Source organism: Odontesthes bonariensis, chromosome 10 (assembly GCF_027942865.1).
Source record: "Odontesthes bonariensis isolate fOdoBon6 chromosome 10, fOdoBon6.hap1, whole genome shotgun sequence".
NCBI lineage: Eukaryota > Metazoa > Chordata > Actinopteri > Atheriniformes > Atherinopsidae > Odontesthes > Odontesthes bonariensis.
The window spans coordinates 24,452,803-24,478,715 of record NC_134515.1 but is presented as its reverse complement, the minus strand read 5'-3'; the positions used below and the strand labels follow the sequence as shown (position 1 = coordinate 24,478,715).

The 25,913-nt window shown below is 40.7% G+C and overlaps 1 protein-coding gene across 1 annotated transcript in view; it reads right to left on the bottom strand.

Moving 5' to 3' along the window:
• plxnd1 (plexin D1) overlaps positions 1–25,913 on the bottom strand; it is a 65,791-nt gene that overhangs the window by 19,348 nt on the left and 20,530 nt on the right. The window contains exons 8-21 of the mRNA XM_075474806.1: positions 25,756–25,855; positions 24,397–24,495; positions 22,795–22,884; positions 22,440–22,548; positions 20,224–20,381; positions 16,718–16,863; positions 11,185–11,290; positions 9,676–9,815; positions 9,060–9,239; positions 8,722–8,806; positions 8,323–8,592; positions 4,772–4,921; positions 1,256–1,370; positions 505–612 (exon numbers count right to left, since the gene is read on the bottom strand). Of these exons, the coding sequence (XP_075330921.1) occupies positions 505–612; positions 1,256–1,370; positions 4,772–4,921; positions 8,323–8,592; positions 8,722–8,806; positions 9,060–9,239; positions 9,676–9,815; positions 11,185–11,290; positions 16,718–16,863; positions 20,224–20,381; positions 22,440–22,548; positions 22,795–22,884; positions 24,397–24,495; positions 25,756–25,855 (1,856 nt within the window). The remainder of the gene's footprint in view (positions 1–504; positions 613–1,255; positions 1,371–4,771; positions 4,922–8,322; positions 8,593–8,721; positions 8,807–9,059; positions 9,240–9,675; positions 9,816–11,184; positions 11,291–16,717; positions 16,864–20,223; positions 20,382–22,439; positions 22,549–22,794; positions 22,885–24,396; positions 24,496–25,755; positions 25,856–25,913) is intronic.

The following is a 25,913-nucleotide window of genomic DNA, read 5'->3' as shown; positions in this document are numbered from 1 at the left end:
GCTTCTGCTTCTCCTCAGGCTTGCGGCCCTCATTCCCGCTCCTATCACTTCCTCCCTCCATTTCTCTTTCTGTATCCGTCCCCCCCATCTCTACATCATAAATCTGGGTGCTTGGACGCGGAGTGGCCTTCACTTGGCTCAACTCTAATGCTCTAGACACACATGCCAACATACAGACACAGAAGTAGACACACACGCATAGGTCTTCCTATGGATGGTGGAGAGTCGCTGTGGCCACTGTGTGTCTCTGTGCGTGACTTATCATTTGTCAGACACTGTGTTTTATGAGTCACACTTGCAAGGCACAAATCTGTCAAATGTTGTATCTCTGTCCCATGTCAGAATAGAGAACTTCCAAAACAAATGCATATTTCCACACACACACACGATAACATAGACATGCACAAACAGGCAAATATGTGAGGTCAATATTCCAGTCCTCTGACAAACTCCAAACAAAGCAGGATTTGTGGTATGTGTGTGATGTCGTTCTTCCAAACGCACCTTTACGAATCTCCTCTCTGATTTGGGACTCCATCTCCTCCATTTGCAGAAGCGTTTTCTGCCAGTAGCGTTCTGCCCTTCGGCTCTTGGTGCAGTACACGACAAGAGCTGCAAAGAAGCGTAAAAGACTGAGAAACACAAAATGCGCTTCAAAGCAGCTGCTCTTACCACGCAGTGACAGTTTCTGACAGAATAAGGGGTCAAAATGGATGTAAAAAATTTATGAATTTGTGAAACCATTTCCAGAAATGCTTGATTATCACCCTTTCTGAACCCCTGAAAAACATTTGCTTCAAAAAATGTGAATGCGAAAACATGAAAAAGAAAAAAAACAACTATATTTTTCAATGTGTAAACAAAATTCAACAAATGACTCAAGTTATGTCACACCTAAAAAAGTCTGGCAAGGAAAATAGGTTTTCTTTGTGAATAACTGAGAACAGCTCCAAAATGGGAAATGGTGTGAAAATACACACTAGCGCCAATTTTCACCCATACACCTGCCCGCAGACACACTCACTCACAGTCTGCAGAGTGTAGCGCACACACACACACACAGACAGACAGACAGACAGAGCAGACAGAGAGAAGAACACTTGGGTCTTTGTGCAATGAATACGGAAGAGGGATGAAGCAAGTGCAGGAAACTATGACCCCAAATTCCTTTTATCTGTTCCACATCTGGAGCGTCCATTGCTATAGCAGGTTCACATCCATCATTCCCCTGTAAGTGTGTGTGTACACAACCTACCCACTGTGCACAGCAGCAGCAGCACACAGCACACCACAATGGATACCACGATGGCCATCTCACTGCCGCCGAGCTGCACTTTGGCAATAGTGTGATGAAAGTTCCCCACTTGCACCTAGAAAGACAAAGAGAAACAACTCACGAAACTGGGTCACGCTCTTTCAAAATCTGACTTCTCTTTTGTTCTGCTTTATTTCCTCTTCAGTGGTTCTCTCAAAACCCACTGATATCATGTCAAACATACATTTTTATTTGTTTTAGCAATTATTTCTTCCTCTTTTCTCATGGAGCAGCATGAAAGAACTTAAATTGAACATGATTAAATTGTAAACAAACAAACAAATAAAACTACCTCGTCTTAAAAGTAAAGTAAATAACAAAGGCTATTAGATATTAAATGGCTGGAGGTCATATGAGAATAAGTGCATTTTAAAAAGGCCCCTAAATTGCCATATATGCAGCAATGAAAATATGGCAGAGGTGTTTAGCTTTAAATGTTTGTGAATTCAAAGCATTTACTGTACATCTGAACATACTCTGTTCAACAAAAGGCTTATATGTTTGATATAACATCCCTTCTCTTGATGTGCATTTATACTCCATGCAGTAATATCTTTGTTGGCCTATTTGACAACGTGTGCCAGGGAAGCAACAAATATGAGTGCAATGCTGTGATGGTTAGGATGTCTTTTAATGAGCTGCCACTAGACTCTGTCAATCAAACCAATCCACATTTTTCACACATCAAAATGCTCCGTGTGAAACTTGACAACTTTGTCTCCCAGTTCAAAAAAAAAAGAGAAAAAATCAGAAAGTAATTAAAAGGTAATTGATCAGCTATTGTAACTGGTGAGCTGTACGCTTTAATATTTCAAAAGAAGCCTTCCCAACTCCCCCAAGCCACATGAAAAAATGACATCTCTAGCCCAGATGGTGAGCGGCTGTTCAGACATCATCAAAATACAGCTTGAAAGCTGTACAGAGATCTTAAAAGCAGAGCGGCAACACTTTAGATGGACTGGAGAGGATATTAGTTGCAGTAAATATAACAGCAGAAGACTATATAAAAAAATATAGGGATAGTCTTCTCTGGATATGCTACTCTTAAAGCTGATTTAATTCTAGCAACTGTCCCTTGTTACTTGGTTATCAAACGATAGCCTTTTGTTGTCCTATTCCATTAATATTTTGCATCATACCATACAGCCAGTAAAGGGAGTCTAACAGAAAGAAAAGCTAAAGAGAGAAAGCATTGGAAGGCAGAGCGGTAACGAGCAGATACAATAATAAAAGGAATCTATTATACTAATTTTCAGGTCTGTATTCTTATTCTAGGACTGCAGAGTAGCTTTGTATAATTTAGAGCTCGTAAAAAAGAGGGAAAACCTTTTCTTTTGTCTTATTGTGGGGCTTTACACAGCCCCTCAGGTAATCTTTAGTCAGAAACAAGCTGTTTTAGCTCCTGTCTCTTTAAGACACCCCATTCCCAAGCTTTGTGGAAACCTTTTCTGCTAACACGGAGTCTCTGAAAGCAAAAGTAACCTTACTGACTAGGAACATTTCTTGCTTTTGATTGGGAAAGTAAACCTTTAGAAATTGATTGAAACACAACATCTAAATTAAAATTTTGAGTTTAAATCTATTAACACTTAGATTAACAATGAGAAGATAGTTTGAATTTGTGGGTGTGCTGTGCCTAGAGAAGATGAGCACACCAACAGCTGTGTCGCGCTGACATCAGCCATGTCTTTTACTTATGTTTTACAGGGATTACTTTTGCATACTGTATGTTTACCCTTTGTTGAATAACGTCACCATTTTTCTTTGCAACATACTTTAAAAATGTATGCGGTTAAACATTACTTAATGAGGGCGCAGATGCCTGCACACACATACAAGCCCATCCATTTTGTCATGAACACAGGTGCGCTCATGCATAAAAAAATTACACACTGCAGGTTTTGAAAAATGGTCTCTCATTGCAGCGGGCTGCAGGAGTCATCCAGTTCAAACTAACCCAGATGTGACAAGAAAAGGAATTTCACTTCTGTCTTCTGATTAGTCAGCAGGGTCTCTGTGGTCCCTGCTCACATCGCTCCCTCTCCTTTCCCAATCCCGACATACTTCATAAAGAGAGACTCAGATAAAAAGCCTCCAATCCTCAGACCAAATCCTTCTTACACTGGTCTTACTCTGAGGGGGAAAGTACTTCATTGGGCTCCCTGTATCCCCTCCCCTTTTCAGTTCAGCTATTTATTTACATGGACCTGCAAGAGAAGGTCTTCTTCCAGAGACTGCAACAGTCTGACCCGGTGTAATGGAGGGGAAAATGCCATTGTTCTATGTTCCTGTTTCACTTGGGGTACAAAAACATTTCTTCCTCACATCCATTTCTGCAGTGCTTCAGAGCCAAGCACAACAGAAGAATGCAAAAATAGATCTGCCTCTGAAAGGAAGTAAGTTAAGAAACACAAATGGCCACAAGCTTTGCCTGAGCTCAACGCATATGCACTTATTTTAATGTGCAGACACAAAAGAAAATACAAGTGCGCCCTTTATTTATACCCCTGTCAAATGTGCACACAAATCATTCTCACTGCTCATGTGCAGGCAGCCCACCCATTAGTGTTATGACATCTCATCTGACCCTTGCCCTGCCTTTACGTCTCCGCTAATTGCCCAGGTTATTCTGAGACACCCTGAGAGACAGATGAGGTGCGTGGGTGCCTGAGCATGCTACAGGTACACGGGGAGGGGGAGGGAGAAAAAACTGAGCTTCATTTCTATTTCTCTGTGAAAGTGGGCAAACAGCTCTTATGGTGCAACTCAACCGACAACATGTTTCTGAGCTATTTCACCGAACTACTCCCAGTTTGGCTCATATTGAAATATGGATGAGCTCTTTCCCCCTTAATAAAGTCGCATCAAAACAGACCAGAATGGACAACAACAACAGATGGGAGAGAGAGATGAGGCAGGGGAAGGAGAGTGTTTTTTTTTTTTATCAGGACTGCACAGGGCTTAACAATGTCTTCACTTAGTAACTTGGAAGAAGAAGAAAAAAGTGTGGACTGAGATCATCACTGACTCAGAATATTTGAGTATGAGTAGATAGTGTCTGCAATGATAGATGGAGTGATAAAAGAAAAAAGGCATTAAGAACAATGGATAAATACAGTATGTCATTGTTTTGTTATTGCACTGTATCGCAAAGTGATGGCTCACCACCCTGACAAGCTTCTGATTCATGGTGACATGCTCAGAAACTAGACACCACTTAGAATGCATGGAAAGTGGCACAGATAACTCACTTACAGTGCATAGACTTGTGCAGATCAGATCTGTTTCAGCAAACATCACAGATGGTCCTGATTCTGACTAAATATTTGGCTTCAACACCAAGAGACAGATGGCTGATAAGCTTGAACTATCAGGGTCTATCAAGCAATATTTTCAAGATGAGGCTGGATGCGTGCTTGTGCTATAAAGTGGCGTTTTACATGTTTTCATACTTACGGTGACAGGCAGCTCACTTTCGCTGGAACTCAGTAGCCCATTGATGGTGCAGTGGAACAGCTGGTCATTATGGAAGCTGATATTACAGGGATAGGAGCCAATCATCACCGAGTATTCCTCCGGCACTAGCTCCAGATCGCTTGGAACTTTCTGCGCCAGAAACGGATAAAAACAGCCGTCAGCTGGTCAGTGGCATTACACCATTGGGGCCCACTATGACCGAGCTCAGATAAAATTCATTTCGAGCTTTAACCCACACATATGCGCAGACACAACTGTTTACTTATGTACACCAAGAAACAGAGCAGTGGCTGATCTGTCATGCAGCTGTCACACAAACGGAAGGCAGCAGAAAACTCATCCAGTTTGGACAAGAGTTCGACTAAAAGCAGCAAATATCCCTACTGTCTCTCTCACAGGGATAGCAAAGCTTCTCCAAACAAACCCGCTGATGTTCATCCCTGCTTGGGCCCAAAATAACATTCTCAGGGCCTTTAAAGGAGCCTGCTGCAATAAGTCACAGTCTCCTATATCCTCTCCCTTTCTTTGCAGGCAGCTATATTAATTTAAGGGACACTCCTCTGATTTTACACTTAATGCGTGACTTTAAGTCATGTGGAGTCGTAGCACTCTGCCAATTAAAACACTTGCGCTGTGTCTTCTGAGGGAGCTTACTATGATAATGATGTCATCCCAGCTATCCGTGCTAGAAAGCCTGCTTTACCAGCTGCGGGTGTGACCGGTGAAGAATATTCTTCTGGGCAGTAATGATTCAGTTGCATCTTAAGTTGTAACTTGAGTTACACTATGGGAAATTTGCATTCTTGGGAGTTCGTTTGAGCTTGTCCTGTATTAAGAACAGTGTCCATTTATCTAAAAGTTAAAACATCTCAGCCTCTCCTACTTCACCTTATCTTTAAGAGTTCAGTTGCAAGTTCCAAAACTATCTGGCAGCATGGGATTGAATTGCCAGAATACTCTTTTAATGTTCATAGCATGAAGTCTCTATGGACTTCCATTTCTAGTCTACAAAGCACTTTCAACTTAAAAAGTAATTTTAGCCCTTACAGGAAATTTTTATGGGGTGTTATTTTTCTACAGCTTCGCTAATTCATTGCCTATACAGTTATGTCAACCTATGAATGAAAAGGCAGTAAAGTACAGTAATGACAAATAGGTTTAGAAACTGTGGTTTATGAATCCTCTTTATTTGAAGTTTTCTCTTTATATCAGACTTGCATAATGATATGCCTATCTCTTTGAGAGGGTTTCTCACTTGACTAGATGCTGTGAATGAAGAACATTTTGAAGAAATAACCCACACCTATCCATGAAAGAGCTTTTGACTCAATTGCCCAATTACATTTGAACCTTTGAAAAAGAGGTTGTGAGCTCTAATTACCAAACCCTTCTTCCAATTTTGATGTGAATACCATCAAATTAAAGCTGAGAGTTTGCACTTTAAGCCCATATTCATTATATGACTGTAATCCTTAATATGTTTTTCAAAACGTTTTAAAATGACAAAAAAAATAGCCCCAAACATTTAAGTGTAAAAATCCAATCAGGAAGTCAAATTGCAAAATGAGCCACATGTTTGCAGCTAAGAGTTAAACACCAGTAACACACATACGCACAAAAGAGTTGAAAGTGATCATTTAGTTTTGTCTCCCTCTTACCTACCTGAGGTTTTGTTTTTAGCCACAAATGTTGTATGACTGCAGCATTCTTTGGTCTCTGCGTTTTACCTGGTTTGTACAGTTTTATTATAACTAACTGAAAGACCTACAAAAATCACTGTCTATTTGAAAATGCAATTTCCCTTCAGCATAAAAAGGCCAAGTGAGGAAGTGAGAGCATTTATCCCCAGTGTGTTTCCTTGCTGTGATTACACCCTGAGGACCTCTACTGCAGGATGCAGCCTCATGGGTCTTTGTCAACAAATGCTTCCTCACAACACAGAGACACACACAAAAAACCCTCATGCAAATATGTTTTACTGCTTTGTATAAAAAATAGAATACCAAAATCTATAATAATTTTTACATATTAATTAGTCTGAAAAAAAAAACGTGTGTATATATATATATATCTATATATATAGATATATATATAAGTCTATCTATATTTATATTTCTTTTTTTAAGGCCAAATTAGGATAAAAGCAAACAAAATCCACCCACATTCCAGCTCTGTTTCTTAATATAGGATCTGGCTGGCTAACAAGCTCCCTATTAAACACACCCCCTCCCCTCCTCACTTCCCCTCAAGTCCACCACAAGTGGAATCCACCTTAAAGAAAAGAAACAGGAAAAAACAGTTGAGTTGCCCATCTATACAGGCTGAGGCAGCAATTCCTGCAGGGGCGTTTTTCTAGCATGCACAAACACATGAAGGAAGTGGCATCATGTTCAAATTTCCCCATCTGTGCTTTTCGTATATGCATGTCGCATGGTGTCACAGCCAGCAGCCTTCTAGGGTGATAAATTCATGCGGACAGGTGCTTACATCAGCCAGAACACAGGAACATGGGACCTCCCACTAAGCTGCCACTGCACCCTCGTCCCCCTCACACCCCCAACAGATTACAACATGTTATAGAGGACATGGCCTTTGATGTATTCTAGGTGCCTCTGGTTTATGTGAATATGAATAACAACACACTCAGTTCTGTCTGCTCTGTAGTAATAGGGAGCTCTGTATCACCTTGACTATCCAACATTGTTGTAGTGTTGTTACAACACTGTTGGATAGTCAAGTTGATGGCAATGAAACCTTTAAATCCACAACACAATGTAGGAAATAGGCTATGGATGATTGTCAATTATTCAATTTGGCCTGATGGTATTTATAGTTTAGATCTGATCATTTATAATTAAGGCAATGTTAATCCAAATCAGCTGGCATATTTTTCCAATTTTTTTAAACCATAATAGTGGAATTGGCTGGATAGCCTTGTTGTTTAGACACTGTACAGGCATTCATGGTCCCCAGATGGTTAATCCTGACTTGGTCATCCAAGACTTTTTATATCACCATAAAGTTGACATTTGTTAGTTTTGACTGCAAGAAGATGACTATGAAATTTGGGTATTCATATGACTTTGTCCCTGAACTGTGATAACTTTGGTTATCTAGTTACCTTTCCAATGGGGCCAACATTAAGGACAACATATCTGTCCAACATTTTAGTTTATCACCACATACCTGCAAAACAACAAAAAGTCCCAAAAGCTTCAAATGGTTATTATTTTTAGTGCTACTGTAAAGAAAAAACAAGTCAGCATATTATATTTGAGATTTGTTATCCACTTTAAATGTTTTGATTCAGTATTGGCAGAATTATAAACTGCATTGCTGAGGATTTTTGTTGGATAAGATTAAAATGCTTTGTAAGGATGTGACCATTCAAACAAAAGTATACCATTTTAAAAGGTCAACAACACTGACTGGAACCATCAGTGTAAGGATAGAGGATTAATATACTGTAAACCTGAGTAAGAAGTAATCTAACACAAATTTGACAATTCAGTCTCAGCAGTGTCACTCACATTGATGATGAGTGTCAGTGGCTCTCCTGAATGGTGTTTTATCAGCTTCTCCTTGTTGGCGGTGAAGAACTGAGGGTCCTCCACATATTCCAAAAGGAAATTATTTTTATGAGGTTCCTCCTCCTCGTCCTCTGGATCGTTATCAGAGGAGGATGGGCTGTCCCCAGTGTAGGCGACTTCATTCAGAAGGAACCGCACGGAGGTCTCCTGAGACTGGCTGGACGCCGGGGATGGGCAGATAATTGTGGAGGGGGAGAGCACTGTGCAGTGCTGCGAAAGGACCAGAGAACCAGTGTAAAAGTCAATTATATACTTTTTAAGAGACTTATAAGTCATTACATTAAAGGACTCAAAGAGATTTATCATGTGTAAAGGATATCAATCTGGCTGATCACTCACTGATTCTCCAATATCCAGCACCTGCATGGTGACACTCTGCACCAGATCAAAACCCTGACCTGTTACGGTGATGATCCTGCCACCACTGTGTGTGACACAGACAAGAACAGAGTCACATCTAAGCTATGACAGATTTTATGCAAAATAATTTGATCACAGTTAAGGTCGACACATTAGCAAAGATGGACCTGTCCGGTTAGGCTTTGTTATTTGGAGCATAAGAGGATAAAAAAAACAACACTTCAGTTCTGATGTGTGACTGAAAACGACACAGAAACTGCAAAGTCCACTTGAAATGATTTTTTTGATTTATCTAGGATGTGTGGAAGTCTACCCACCTGAGGAAACTCTTTTTCGGGTGGATGAAGCTGATAATAGGGTTCCTCTCATACGTGTATGTGGTATTAAGCTCCATACCCTGACAAGGACGGTCCTCGAACTCAACACACACTGCGACCGACTCGGTATTTGCCTGCAAGGCTGGAGGCATGATACATTCAATCATCTGTTCTGTTTTTCTGAAAGAAGAGAAAAAAAAGGAGAGTTAAACATTGTAATTGCACAAAATGTGATGTATAACAATGTTCAATCCCCCCAAAATTTCTGCCAACAAATGAAGTTGTGTTTATAGCAGCTTGGAAGACTTTCGCAGAAGTCATCAAGCTATTTTGGTATGCACTATGGCAACAAGTACAAGTACTGAATTGAATTGTGTGAACAAGTTATGCAGGCCTTGCAAAGCAATACAGCCTGAATATTAATCATCTCTTCATGCATTTGGTATCCATGATTTAGAAATAATGCTATTGATATGAGGGAAGCAGATGAAACACTTCAAATGCTTGGTGATTTTAATGGACATATTAAGCTCATGGAGACTTGTCATTTGAGGCAAATCCAGGTCACCTAAAAACAGCTCTAGCTACAAAAATACTGAAACCAAGTTGTACTCACTCCATGATTCTGCATTCCTGTGTGTTGTTGACCTTGACTCTGACCTGAGAGCCAATGTCCAGATGTTGCCCCCTGATGGTCACTCGAGTTCCTCCAGCACGAGAGCCGTTCCTTGGCTTCATGGACAGCAGCTTTGGGATCTACATTTAGAGGAGAAATACAGCATATGACAAACAAGACATCAAATTTTGTCACAAGACATCTGACAGCATCTGTCCGTGGAAATAACAAGGTTACCGAAACTGTGTTTCTGCTCTGTGATACTTTTCTTGAATCCAAGTACAATCTCTCCTCGTCCTCTAAGGTTCAAACGTCCAGTTTTTACAGATTGGCTGAGGCAGCTGCTGACTATAACAGTAAATTAGTGAAGAAAAACTGCGAAGACAGCCCACGCTACAGTATGCTAAAGTTGTGAGGAAGCCAACAGGCCTCTGGGCTCAAGCTAGCAGGACAGCTATGCTGTTTTGTGACTAAGACACAAATATGCTCATGCATACATATGAAAACCTGCATGTGCTATGAGACAAACTTAGATAACCATACACATACACGTATATAAACACACACAAAGGGTCCTTGGGCGAATATGAATATCCCCGTTCAGCTCTGCAGTTACCAGCATCAGCATTCCTGCTCTTTCTAAACTTTCTATCCCCGCCATGAACCTCACCTCAGGGGAAGCCTCTTATCCTCACTGACAGGATTCACTTCCTCACTGCACTGGGATGGGGCAGACCTATTGTGTGTTGGTGTGTAAGAGTGGGCGTGAGGAGGCAGATGTTTCCGTCAAAAGATTTTGAGGAAGGAGATGCAGTAGAGACACACATCCTGTCTCCAAAACTGTTTTTCCTCTCTCTCACGTCTTTCCCTCAACCCAAATTGAGCATCTTAGAGATACACAAGGAAGCCCAAGAGGAGTTACCACAACAGCTCAACTCAAAGGGTTTGTTGTTTTAGATTTTATTCATCTTTATGTACTAAGAAGGCTTTCCAGATCTGGGTTATTTCCCTGCATGATGACTCATGGGCAGAGCTGCTCTCAGAAGCTGCTGAAATGATAAACTGCTCCAGCACTGATTTATGAAACACTTTGTTTATGAACAAAGAGAAACAAAGGACTTACATGGGTTTTTCCATGGCTTGAATATTCCAATTCCAATGAGAGACTGTGTGGGTAGAGGTTAATTAACACAATGCTAGCTCCCCTTCACCAGTGATAAATTCAGAGCAAAGGAACATTCCAACATTCACCATATTTGTTTTTGCTGGCTGAGAGAGACAAATGACAATAGTGCTTAGCTGCAGCTCAGATGGACATTTGAAGATTCCCACACACTAGCATTCCTCTGAATCATAAAACGCATCTGTTAATACTCAGCTGACACACTTGGGAAGGCTTTCCCAGTGGGAAACAAGGGAAAAAGAGCATAGAAGAACAATGTGGAGGAAGGGACAGATAGAATAGAAAGCAAAAATTAGCAGCAAGTTGGGAGGCTTGAGAATACTCACCAAGTATGAAAAGCTCTCCTTTGATGAGCCCGTCCCACTATGATTCACATTCACGTTGACATTATCCGTACTGTCATATTCTGACCTCCCAGTGCGACACACCAGCCTGGAGACAAAACACCACGAGAGACCAGTTAATAAAAAACCCAATACAGATAACAATAACACCCACAAAAACATACAGCGCTTCATCTTGTTTTAATAAACCAATATGAAAAAAGATTTTACTCAACTCAAATTGCAAGTGAGGGTAATCTGATCATGACAGCTAAACAAAGATACATAATTAATCTTGGAGAATGGTACTTATGAACTAATTCATCACTCCCTATTGCATTTACATATGGAATCAAATAAAGCCTTGAGATATCAGATATTAGCAGATGTAAAGTTCAAAGCTCCTCTGACCAGATGTGTCTAACCACAGAGGAGATTAAGGGGCTTCTGAGGCTTGCTCTCTCGCCTCATGGCTGTGATTAAACCCTGTACCACCGGCGCACACTCTACAGGGACTTCTCATATTATTGACACGGTGGTGTGCAGAGGCTCGGGGACCTACTGCTCTGGGACTCCAGTGGGATAAATGAACTGGGGTGGGATACAACCTTTATCGCCTCACATGCCCCCCCTCCAGCTTGACAGCCTGTCGATTTATTTAGTCAGGTACCTGCTGCTACAGTGGTTAGAAATTCTCAGCTAGCAATCGTATGATTGACAGAGGAATCGTGGGGAATTTACATAAGTGGAGGAGCTGTGTTTCATGTAGGAGGACCTGGCAGGATGTACGGCAAGATGAGGCTGGGCTGAGCAAATCTGGGCTTGGCTGAGGTCAAGTTGTCATTGCTGAGAATAGATAGAAATCTTTATTTGAGTGTTTTTAAGTATTAGGCCATACCCAACTCAAACTAAAATGTGTCTGTGTTAACTGAATGTATGCCTGAAGCACAGTAGCGTTTAATGAGTCCAATTAAAGCACGGATTTCGTTCATTTGCCTGAGTAGCTGTGGGGGGGAAAAAATACCCAAATGACCTGCAGTAACAACCATATGTTGATAACTGGATCTACATTACTGCTCAATAATGGCAGGAACATCAGGAAAAGAATGTCACTGGCCCTTGAATCAAACTCCAGTAAATTACCTGGCATAAGAGCACTCTTTGAGAAAAATGCATCATTTCACATCCTTAATATAAAGTAGACTTTAGACAAACAGAATCAAACATGACAACATTCAAAGATTCAAAGATTCAAGCCTGAAAGAAATAAGGGACAGTGGAGGCTGAATCAGCCTGAGCATGCTAGAGTGCTTGAGGCTCAAAGTGTTATCAAAACAGTACATCATATTATGTGATGTCTGCTATTGAAACATAATGACAAAGATTATTCTGTGTATGAAAGATTAACATTAATTAGTAATTTATTCTGACGTATACTAACAAAGGCTCATGAGCAGATAAAAGCTATAGTGGGGGCATTGGTATTTTAACACATACCTGGGTTCACCAAGTGAAAGTCAAGACTAATCTAAAATCCTTTTGAACAACAGATAATTAAATGTAGAACCCATTTCATAATCATACTAAAGTATTAAAAATGGTGGAAAACAATGACTCCGTCATATAGACTGGAATTGTTTCAGATATAATTTGCTCATAAAGAATTCATAAATGGTAAAATAATAAATGACATAGCTACAGCTGCCCTGCGGCACGGCAGTCTTCTGTGACAGGTGTACATCACATGTCCAAAATGACATCTTCATTGGTCTGGCCATTAATCCATTCCCAAAATGTACAGAGAAACCACCGCAAAACGTCCTAATTAATCATCAAAGTAATTGCTAAATTAATTCCTCTCAATTGATCAATCAATGCAACTTTTCCTAAACTACATATTAATGACTCCTGATGACAAAAATGAGATAAAAAGTAATTAAGAGGACTCAAATGACTTTTTAAGATTCTATTAATTTGATTCTTTCCTGTTAATGGACTCTTAACTTGGCACTGTAATGTTATTCGAGGTAGCAACAGTCCTGGGTTTGACTCTGAATGACTGAAACACAGCTATTAAAATTACTGCACAGGCCCCTTCATGTATATTCCATGTTGTAATCCTCTAATACTTTTCCCAACCTCCTGCAATCAGATTAAATGAAAGAAAACCTTGCAAAACCACATATATCTTGGTGTGGGTATGTGTGCGTGAATGGAGTTGTGATGTTGATACAGCGTGATCCCAGTCAAAAGACAAGCTGACTCCCAGGAGGAGCAAACAGAGCCTGGAGTGACCTCTGCTCCACATTCCAGTGCTGCCGCACTGCAGAGATGTTATGGGTTTCAGAGGGCAACATTTGGGCAACTGCAGAAGTGCTTCTTGTCATTTCCCTAGAGAATCTGATGAGGATCATCAACAATCAAGTCTGTATGTGTCTGGATGCAAGTGTTGTCTAATAAATGGAAATGGTGAGGGCCACTTATGAATGCTTCGTATGAAAATGATAGGGAGGGCAGCATGAAATATTTGAGCCAGCCAAAGATCCGGAGAAGCACTCCCATAAATGAGGTGCGCTCAGACTGACTCTGCCATTAATTAACACATCAGAGTCGACTGAGAGAAGTGTAATCTCTTCAGTTCCGCTCATTTTTCTTTTGGCACACAGAAGGAAACTTTCACCTTTCAGCACAAGAGCAGGCCCCTGTCTTAACAGTCCTGTAAATGAGGTCACATGCACAGGTGTGTGTATGCTGAGTAGGGTGTGTGTTCTGCATTTTTGTGACAGCATGTTTACACTGAAAATCTGATGGACAGGTTAGGATTATTTTGTAAAACAGTTAAAACTCCAGTCTTTGCATCTTCAAAAGGCTCGGGTGTGGTTCGAATGGAGTTAGATTTTCCATTTCTAAATTAGGTTTGAATTAGGGAAAGATGACATGATAAGGTTGAATACAAAGGTTATAAGCTTGGACGATGAGATAGATAAGAGCAAATCTAGTCAGTTATTGGCGTTCCTGACAAGTAATCATGTAGGTGTGGTCTTACATATGTGTCCAAGTCAAATGTGCTGACAGTGTTGGATGCACTGTCGTGTTTTGATTTGTCAGAGCAAACCCCCAGCAGTGAGGATGTGCTTCGCTGTCATAGCCGCCAGCCTCAGGAACCAATGAGATATGAGGACATGAAATGAAATCACCCTTAGAGTGAAACACGATTCACTGCTTTCGACGTGTTTGGTTTGAGGGAGTGTGTCTGGCTGTTGGAGTAACAGCTGAGATCCACAGGTCACCCTGGAACTGGTTTTAAAACAATGTTTGGCTTTAGTGGAGCAAGACCAGGTAAACAGTTCCTTTCAAGGAACATTACAGATAGTGAATGGAAGTTTGGATGTAACCGTAGAGTTACTGACTTCCATTGAGTTCTGTGATGCCTGAGTCAAAGTGGGGTCCTCCTGTCTCCAGTGAGATGGACCCTGAGCTACGGGACGATAGTGACGGAGTCATTTTGAAATGAGAAGTGTTCTGCATAATAATATTTGTAAAAATTACCCTCATGAATACATGAAAACTAAACTACACATGTATGGTTGAAATTCTAAACCCCTATAAGGCAAATATTACCGTGAGAGGACGTTCAACACCTGACCCAACTAGGGGGTTTCTTTAAAACTTAAAAACTTGTCTTACAAACTGAAAACTATCACTGACATATACTCGTTTATTTCACCAATAATGCTAACAGTTTTTCCTATCTATTGATTTATAATACAGAGTAATATAGTATGCTTTGTTCTTGGATAAGAAACTTTTAAAGGCACTAATTGTAAAAAATTTGAGGCAATTTCAGTGCCGTAAATGCATTCCTTTTGTGACTGTATAAATTGGTTGTTATGTAACATTTTATGAATATAAGAAGACCCAGACTTTTTTGATAGCAACAACAGTCTATGGACTGATTTATATGTAAAATACTAGGGAGAAATTTGCTAGTCCATAAAATGCCAAATGTGTGGATATCAACTGACGTGAGCTAGGAAATGGAGTCTACAAACATATAATTACGACCAGCTATGGTCTTAATGTGTCATAGCTCAAATACACTTACATTTAGAGTATTGTGTGCACTTTCTGTAAATTCCCTTTTTGACCACAAACGTTGTGTAGTTTGCTGCAAATACATACAGCTGACCACACACCTATCACACATTAGACTAGTTAGTTCCTTAGCCAGTATTAGCATCCCCATCTGCACTGATAACATACAATCCTCCTACAGACTTTAGGACCTTAGGAATTAGCAATTAGGGTAGAGAAGCATCCCTGCTAAACTTTTTAACTGCTAAATCCAGGTTCTCACAGTCCACTGCATGTAGCAGTGTTTGGCAGTGCGAAAGCCCTCAATCTCTCTTGTTGTTCAGGTCTCTATACTGTTTTGTCATTAAAGCATTCATTTAATGTTCCTATTGCAAGATAACTTCCAATTTAATGTAAACAAGACAAAAAAACAGGGTATGCTTTAGGGCTAACTTGTGATTGTTAAATTGTTGCTGTATGAGTGTAAGAAGTGTCCAGAGGTTCTTAATAAGATCTCTACTTCTCGATTTTTACATTTAAGTAGTGGTGGTGGTCAACTTACAAATGCGCTATGGCTATGTCCATATCTATATATTGTCTTTGGTTGCCACATACTTAGATGCCAGAAACAGGTTGCTATTTACACTTTGCTTCATGCGCGATGGTGTCATTTATATTAAGGATTATCTGATAGCTAGACTCAAAATCTTGAACTTCAGTATTATTTCTCATTTATTAAATTGCATTATCTTCATACGCTTCCACATTTTTCCACAGCCTCCTTGAAAGCAACAAAAGCCTGTTTAGCTTGAATGTTTTACAGTAAAAATTCGGAATATGACATGAGAGATTTGTTGCCCTTGCCCTGTTAAATATACTTTAACACTAAATCAGAAATTTGTCGTCTCAGAATGTTTTAAAGATCATTTTTGATTTTGACCTCTTCCCTGCTGATAAAGCATTCCAGTGTGGTAGAGTTGGCATGTTGCTTTCATTAAAATCAGGCCCTTCTGACTGTACTGTCTGATTTACGGGTGTTTCAGCAGCACACACAATGTTACTGTCAGAGATGCACTACTCAGGGTTTCTTTCAGTAACTTTGAGAAATCTCCTTTACTTTTGCCTTTGTGGGTAAGACTATTTCTGCTTGCCAGCCACGTGAACACACACCTGCCAGAATGCATGTCGGGTTACCATGACAACATGTAATTGTCACTTATCATCACAAGTCCTGGCTGCAACATTACTGCATATTTTAACAGGGACTTGTAAAAAATCCCATTGATGTATAGGACAAGGACTCAGTTCTGCCATCTTGCCATTTTGACCGCATAGATAATAAAATTCATTAAATGCAAGAAGAAACAAATCTGCAAACGCTGCTTACGGTTGAGCAAATACACAAAGAACAGCTGACTACTAAATTTGTGAATCATTCAGAGCTACATGTTGCAATACTTACTCTACGGAGACAGTATAGAGCTTGGGTAGTAGATCACACGGCACAGTGCCTATAAGGACCCTTACTGCTTCAGCCCTCCAGCCCAGGTTTCTGCCTTGTACTGTCAGCAGTGTGCCACCTTCAACAGGACCCCTCAGGGGGGAGATCTGACAAAGAGAGTAAAACAATGAACACAGGGAAATAAAAGCCTGTGAAAAAGCTGTAATGTTCACAATAAATTAGAGCTCATAAGTAGATTACCTCCTGACAACACTCAGCTAATGATGGGTGATAATTAACATGGCATAGAATAAAGAGAATAGACATGGCGTATCTGATTCTGGTGTGTGGCACCCACAGAGACGAGGATCTAATTGAATAGACACGGTTTAGGTATATACACACAAAGCGCTGACTCTTAACTGTGCCAGTCTGAGACTCCACAGTCTCTAATCCTCTACAGCACATGCAAATCAAGAGCAGCCTAAGAGCCCCCTTCACATCCCACAAGAGACAGACAGAGTGAGAAAGTAAGGGCTGGAGAGTCTAGGTGGAGAGCACAGCAGAAAGGTGGATGAGTGGGGAGGCAATTTAGAGAACCGAGTGTCGAGAGGAGAGTGAATGCTGATGATGGTGGTGAGGGAGCAAAGCCTCAACAGGGGAATTAATGCACAGTGCCTTTCCCTTTCATCTGTTTTCCTGTGTCTGCTCTGTCAAATTCCTGAGTCCTATTTCTGCCGTTGTTCAGAGGCATACTCTCACGCATCATTTCAGCCCTCATCTTTGCTTCCTTAACTTTCCATTTGGAAGCAGCAGAAAGAAAGGAGAAGATCGTCATCCCTTCAGTCCCCGTGAAAACAACTTTAAGAGATAGCATCGCCATAGCCAAGACGGAAGCAATCTACCATCATCTTGCCACTGTAGCGTAGCTACCCCAGCAGCACGCATGCTTCTCCGAATAACCTCCAGGCTGAGTCGAGGTCAGACTGACCCCTCAGTGTTATTAGCCCGGCTCCGGCTCTATCAGAAACTGAGCTGAGGAATGAAAACAAAACTTCTATTTGGTCTTGGTGAGAGGACAAGGTCTGGCTCAACACTCAGATAATTTGAAACCCCAAATAGTGGCAGCACATATAAATAAACCATATATTTCCAAGCTAAACGGGAAGGCGGTTAAGAAGAGAATGTTTTATTACTGTGTTAAAACAAACAGTTGGAAACCAGTGTATTTCTGTAAGGAAATGATTTTTTATGTTTTCATGATTATATGAAGCTAATTTTGTGTGACCATCCTGTGACCACTTCCACCACACTTCCTTTACCGAAAACAGAACCAAATTCTTTTATGCACCTAAATCATACAAACAGAAAGTAAATCCATGTAGCATATCAGACAAGCAAGAAAGCTGTTATCTATTAACACCATGCATCTTATATCACCTACTGTAGTGTGTCTCTGTGGTGCCATTGGGCATTGATTTTAACATCAGCTTGCATGCTGTTCATTTACACCTCTTACAAATCTGTGGGTCTTGATTTACAGAACAAACTCTGCCAGGCCTTCGGGGAGATCGAAGGGTGTGAGTGTGTCTGCGAAAACCTCCAGACGGAACGCTGGAGCTATTAAACACATATGAGGGGCAAATTATTCCTCACTCAAACATGCTCCAAAAGAGTGCACATGCATCTACCCGCCCAAGATAAAATATCAAATTGATGATAAAAAACATGTGCTGCTTTTTATTTGTTTTTTTCCGCTCTGAGTAGATTGTTTAGCAGTCAGGGCTTTCATCTGCCTCCTGTCTGTCCAGCACCTCTGCATCACACTAATCAAGGAGGACGCAAAGACAAAAACAGGAAATAGATCCTCACTGTACCCTTCTCCACCCTGTCCAACACACTCTCCAGCCTCTCTCCTAACCCATTCGGGTCTCAGCCAGATCCCTCTGTTCCATTTCTTTTCATGTTGTGGATAAACTGTGTTTGTTAGTTCCTGTTTTGGATGCCGAAGTATGTTTTCTTTTACAGCAGTGGACTAGCCTACACATGACACGAGAACAAAGAGCCTGCAGAGATAATAAATGTCTCCTTTGTATGCTGCTAATGCATTGAGCAGGGAGCATTTTTCACAATTAGGTGGCAAGGTTTAGTGAATAATGAAATCCCATATTTTAATATTGATATTCAGGCATTAGCATCTTGTGATAAAGACTGTATGTGACACTGAAGAGTGAAGACAAACGTGTTTTATTATCTCAGCAGAGCCCCGTCACTAAGACCATAAAACAAAGCTGCTACAGTATGTGCATGTGTGTGAATGTTTAGGGAGAGTTTTTTTTCTTTCAGCAAGCTGAAGTGCTTGGGCTCTAACCCCTGCGGATTCTCTGGGAAAACACGGCTGCCAAAGCATTGCATCACACACCCCACTGAACCACAGCCCGAGTATCCTCTTTCTACAACCCGCCCTCCTGCAAGAGCAAGTTTGAAGTGTGTGAGAGAGAGAGGGAGAGGGAGAGAGAGAGAGCGAGAGAGAGAGAGAGAGAGAGAGAGAGAGAGAGTACTGCAGCAATGGTCTACCCACACGTACGGCATCTCTGTCCAGCTAACTTCACTCACGTAAGAAGTCCAAATGAGTTAGACTCTCACAGAGCATCCTGTTAGTCACAGTATGCTGACAGCTACAAAGAATGAAGGATAATCATGAATGCTTCAATATGGTGTGTTTGTGTGACAGATTACGGGCTTATGTGTGTGTATGTGAGAGTCTGTCTGTCTCTGTCTGCTTTGTTCTGCTTGCTTATTCTCCCGGGCCGACTATGTTTTATCTACAGGAAGTTCAGGCCGACTGGGTCTCATGTGAGCCATACTTCCCATGACCGCCTACCATGGCTGTGCTGATACAAGCTGCAGAAAAAGGCTTGGATGATGACTCCATACACACCCCCATTACAGTTAGACAAACAAATGAATATGGTCATGTAAATGAGCTCCATAAGCTATTTGAGGGAAGGCTCTGTCAGTAATCACGATGACATGACCGCAATCAGATCCCGTGTTAGATAAACGCCCTTTAACTGCTTTTAAGAGTGTGGTTTTGCTCCTGTTGTGGTTAAAAGTATAAAATCCCTCATGGCTGCTTTTTTTTTTTAAGCTTTTGTGGTTTTCTACAGAAAGAGCTTTAAGCTTAAAGCTCTCAGACCCCAATCCGCAGACTTCACACACATATTGTTGTTATGCAGGGCAGAAGGTGTTCCCATGCCCTCCTGAGTGATTGCAGATCCACTCAGCTGTGTCCCATGAGGGCTGTGGCTTAGTGAGTGTTAGTGTTATTACTGAGTGAACTGCTTTAATAAGACCAAATTCAAACAATTCTCCGCAGCTGACACTGGACAGACAGGCGACAGGGGCACCGCACCACAGGAGTGACCTCATGATTTAATATTTGAAAATGGAGCTTCAGCACTGCAGAAAGGAGGTAAGGGTGAAAGAAGATGCATGTAAGTACTTGTAGTCCTTTGTATTCTTACCTTGTGGATCTCAGGAGCAGGACACTGATCCATGATTGGCTGACAGTCATCCCTTGGCTTGCAGCCATTTTCGCACCAGGCACAGAGGTGTCCATGATCCTCGCGGCCCCAACATTGAGAACAGTCTGAACTACCCACTCTACAGTTGTACACCTCCACTAGAAGAGAAATGGTGGCAGGGGAGAGACACAAAGGCAATTGTAAAACAGTATAGGTGAAAAGTAACTAAATATATTTGCTGAAAAACTTTTTTTGAATGTCTTCATTTCATTCTGTTTTATGCTTTTTACTCCACTTATATTTGACAGCTTTAAATTACTTACAGTTTGAAGATTCCATGCAAATTAATGTTATAAAAAGCAATTCTTAAGATTTAACCAATGGTATATGATCAGCTCGGTCTCAAGGAAAAGTCATAAAACAAGGCAATGGGGATTGCTCCATCCGTCAACCACCCCCAGCCTCCAAAAGTGGACTCTGTCGACTGTTGAATGTGAACTGTTTTATGATTATTTCATGAAATGTGGTGAGAATGTGTGCCTCTGTGGATTTAAAAAAATGTTTTCACAAAAAGACCGCATCTGAAAAAAAAAGTTGTCTGTGGACATGTTTGAGTAGCTAGTTCATGTTAAGCCGTGAGACTGGGTTAGTAAATCAGTATCTGTCTCAACAACGACAAAACTGTGGTTTTGTAAGTATTCCTAAAAGTATTCCAGACTTCACAATTTCTTGGAAAAGAGGGAGAAAAGAAAGAGAAAAGAAAAGAAAGAGGAGAGGAGAGGGAGAGCACAAAAAAACAGCAACAAGGACGTATATAAAAAAAATAACCAAGTACTATATATGTTTATGACTTTCTTGGATTTTTATGACCCTCCTCTCTGACTATAAGATTACACTGATGCAAACAGCGCTCTGCTAGCCATTCGTGTAATTTTGAACATTTACACCGGTGGTTTTCATCTTTTTTTGTCTTCTAATGTCTTAATTAAAGCAGTGTATAGTCTAATGATGTAATGTGTATGATAATATAAATCAGAATTACTAAAATGCTTCTCTTATGTTAATGTTATTACAACTTGCTGGTAATAACTAGACCATTGTAATTTTTCATACATGACCTTTACTTGTTATACATTTTACATGTAATATATGTTTGTATTTTTGCATTGATTTGTTGGTACTTTTACTTAAGTCAATGATGGAAATATTTCTTCCACCACTGAAACCATTACTGAACCATGTCTGATCTGCTTAATGTACACTACTTCAGGTATTTTTCTCCATAACTTACATTAACCATATGGACTGCATGCTCTAAATAAACAGCTTAAGCATTTGGAGGATGATATATTCATGGCTATGAAAATAAACCAGGGGAAAAAAAGGAGACGTGTTGGTGTGGATGAGAACAAAGCTGGGGAAAACAGATGATTATGTCTGCGTTCCAAAGTGCCTCCCAGTGAGAAGTCCCATTTGCATTACTGCATGTGAATCTGTGCAAGTGATTGTGTGCATATTAGCATGTGTGCATCTGTACACGTGTGATAAAGTACGTGTCATTTTGAAATCTGATGACTTTGCATGTTGTGAAGCGACTATCCTGTCTGTTAAACAGTGTTTGGCAGCGGCTCAGGGCTGTTGTTCACATGGTAGACATATGATCTGTGAACAGCACATCTGGGACTGGGACAGGCAAAGACTTGGCTTGAAGCTGCCAAGTTCAACAACACACGCCACTTCTCATCATCCCACTGTTGTCATGGAGCTCAAATTGTATTTGCAACAATAGATTTGGACATTGCTTATAAGAGGCAGTGAAAACACTTTAAATTGCAGCTGCCTATGGTCTGTAATTATTATGTGTAATTAGGCATCACCAGAATATAACATTATGGTAAATTACTGGTTGTTGGAAATTATGTGTTGTAATACATAAACTGCTATCATTACAAGTGAGAGACAGTTTTACATTGTCTATTCCTGTAAGGGACTCTATTTTTCTACAGGTTTAATCAAATCTACCATTTCATTAGAAAACATCTACGCACAGGTGAGATGCATTCTTGAAGCAAAGTGTCAGATTCTTTATTTTGGTGACGGTTTAATCGCACTGCAACTATATTTTAGAGCTGGAAAAACAGATTACAGCAGAGCAGAGGGCTGTATTTTGTCATGTTATTTTGCAGGTCTCCTTAATCATGGGTTTTACATCTTACCTCTTATGGGCTGAGGGCTGTCAATGAACATATCCTCCCTCTCACTGCTAAAGTATTCTCCTCTCCTCAGGCTGAGGTGGTAAATCTGACTCCTCTGGTTAGTGAAGAGCTAAATGAACAGAGAGGTAGGTGGTTTTAGTAAAACAGGTTGTGCTGGGCATCTTTACAGTGCAAATACACCTCAATTACATATAATTCTGCCTTCACTTACTGCTGCTTTAGATAATAATGAGTTCTTAGTCTACTCATAAATAAGAGTTTGAAGTAATTACATCAAAAACAACTTACAAATAAGGTTGAAACTAACAATAGTGAGCAAAGTAGCTATTTCTGGTGGGTCATCATCTATACTTACTGTCACCCCACTGCACTTGACAGTCGAGTTGTCCAGCCACGTGGCCTCATATCGCTGTTCTGTTCCAAAGTCACACTCCAGCTTTTCCCTCTGTTATGTAAAACACATATTAAACAAAGTAAAGTACTTACACAACGAAAGCCAAGAAAAATGTGATGCTATGCCGTTCCCATAATGAGATAATTGCCGCCTTAGTACTAAAACTTAAAAAGAGAAGTAAATTTCTGCAAAGAACTGCGCAATCAAACATGTCTGGTAACAATTGTCAGCTCCAAAAGAGCCCCAGGAAGCTGAAATAACCCATAATAATTGTGCCTGCCAGGAAAAGACGTTCAAAATTCATATTCATAAACATCTGGAGTCCCACACCTCTGCAATTCATATGGGAGTCAGAATAATGAGTGTGAATTTATTCTTCACAAAATGAGTGCTCAGTGTTTCACTGAGCCAAGATATGTGATGCTGGAACCATAAAGAAGCTAAGATAGGTAAGAGCAGTAAAGAATAAGTGCTTAAAGTGGAAGCATTCATTTTTCAGTCAGTATAAATTGGTCTACTTTGATCGGCCTCTCCAGGATTCTGCCATTTCACTGATACCAGAGATGGCTATTTTTCTGGCCATTGAAGGGTTCTTGTTTCTTGTAGTACTTTAAAAGTTTCCCTGCTGTATGTTAACTGTGAACCAACCACCACTAACTTTTAAGCATTTTCATGTCATTAAATGTTTTGTAAACCTGTTTCATCACAGATTTTTCTGTCCCTTTAGTAGAAGTGTGGGAACAAAAGCAAAACTCACAAGAAATTCCAGAAGGATCCAAGTGACTGTGACGTGTTTTGGAGGGGTACTGAATTTGATTGACAGCCCATTTCCTGCTTTGGTGACTTGCAGACGAGATGAAGACATTATTCAAACAATGTCAGTTTGTATAAACTTTCATAATGAGGAGTAGAACGAATGGCCAATCACATCAAGGCTATCCTGACAAAGTGTGTGCGTGTGTGACTCAATGTCTGTCACCATAGCAACACACCAGGAGACGGCTTGAGAGGGCAGCCAGGGTTAGGCGTGTGACTGACCACGCCTGGCAACTAGTCAGCACTGGAATTTTTAGCAGATCCCAGTTGCGTCCTTTTCAGTGGAGCGGGATCAGCTTCTGGCTCACTCATGAATTAACTATAAGAACAGGAGTTTGAAAACTGATCTGGGAAGACTGGCCAAATTAAAAATGAACAAAATAAAGCTCCTGCCACACATGCTGCCTCAGACAGACTGTACATTGTGCACTGTGTCGATGCTGGTCTGCTAGTCACAGTTAGAAAGCAAAGGCCTGGCGTGCTCAGACAGCTGAGCAGAGAGAGAAACATTCACAGATTTTCACTCATTCTCCATCATCACTATCTCTGTCTGTCAACATGGAGAACACCCAAACTCAGGTTTTACTCATTCATTGACCCAAATCACAGCACACAAATATCCATCTGTTTTTAGCTCAGCATGAAGCAAACACACCATATGCTTCTGTTTTATTCCAATCATTTTCACAACATGCATTTTGGAAAAAGTCCAATTCCAGCTCCATAGCCGGAGGCAGTCTGTCATACCTCCTGGATGTTGCTCAGGGATAGGGTAAAGTCTTGGGCCATTCCTGATGGCGATGGAGGAACCTCTGATGGAACCAGGCTGGGACAGGTAGCTGCACTCTGTGATGAAAGGAGGGGTGTTAGGGGCAGGAAGTGACATATAAGAGTTAAAGAAAACAATGGCTCCCCCACACACATCCGCAACCCAAAATACCTGTCCTGTTTATCTGGAGGAGGAGGAAATGAGAGGGTGAAGTCTAGCTCAGAGGGAAACAACAATAGCTTCAAATAGAAGGACAATGAGGGATTAGAAAAGCAGACCCACCGGACACTGTGATGGGTTCAGCAGAGCAGGAATAACCAATTTCAAAATGTCCTTATGACCTATATTGTAATTTTTTTTTTCTGGTTGAATGAATGAATGAATGATTTTATTTGACATTCTCCGTTCATATTAAAAAATAAATACATGATTAAGTTCCATATAAACCGCACCACATACTTAAATTTAAAAAAAAAAACAGAGCGCCAGGATAACACAATAAAGCTCGAAAGCTTATTTCCAAAAAAACATAATTGCCAGCTTTAAAATGCCTTCATCTGTTTAACAGGTGGGTCTTGTGATATGAATCCAAACATTAAACAAGACAAGTTAAACAGCAACTCGTCAGAGAACTGTGAGCCATATCCTCTCACATCTGATTCGAACTGGTAGTGTGAGTAGAATCAAAACCAGTGGGGAATAATATGCCCAGGCACACAGGCCATGGGAATAAAAATCCAAAAGAGACACACCTAATTCTGAGGCTGTCTTATTCTTGATGTTGTCAGGAAATTTTCCAGAGGATGGTGATAATTGGTTTCAATGAGGCTGTGCTAGTTTTGGATCAAATTTCATCTTTCGCAGCCACCGATATGTTTGCCTTTCAAAGTGCTTCTCAGGCTTACAGGGTTTTGCATTGCTGAGCATGCAACTACATAGTCCATTTGTGCATCAATTTTGACTAAAAATAAAAGGATATAAAAAAACGGGACAGCGAATCTACTCTTTCACTCCATCACACAAACCTGCCAAAGAGTGAAATTTCAGAGCAGGTCAAATGAGCTTTAAAATGGCACATTACCCTCTTATGAGTCTGTAAAACCAGAACCTCCTGAGATTTTATTGCTGGTTTCAACATTTTGCTGTGCTGTAGTTGAGACACTCAGACTGTAACACTAAAGTGAGTCACCACGTGGGTTGCTCTTGCCTAACCAGTCTGGACACTTTTTGGATAGCAGAGTCTGGATTGAGTCTGAGGATTTGACTCGTAGCACATTGATATTGTGAGCTCCCTCAGGCATCTGTCTGGTTGATGGTGTGCAAGGAGAATTCCTCACCTCGAGCAGGTTGTGCTTTGAATCATCTTTACTGGAGACACACAGGTGGTTCTCTTGGTCCCAGTAACACTTCCACTTGGTGCTCAGGCAACTCACGCATCTGACAAAGACATAGGCAAACATATGTGGAAAGAATTGAGACACATGGATCAAACATA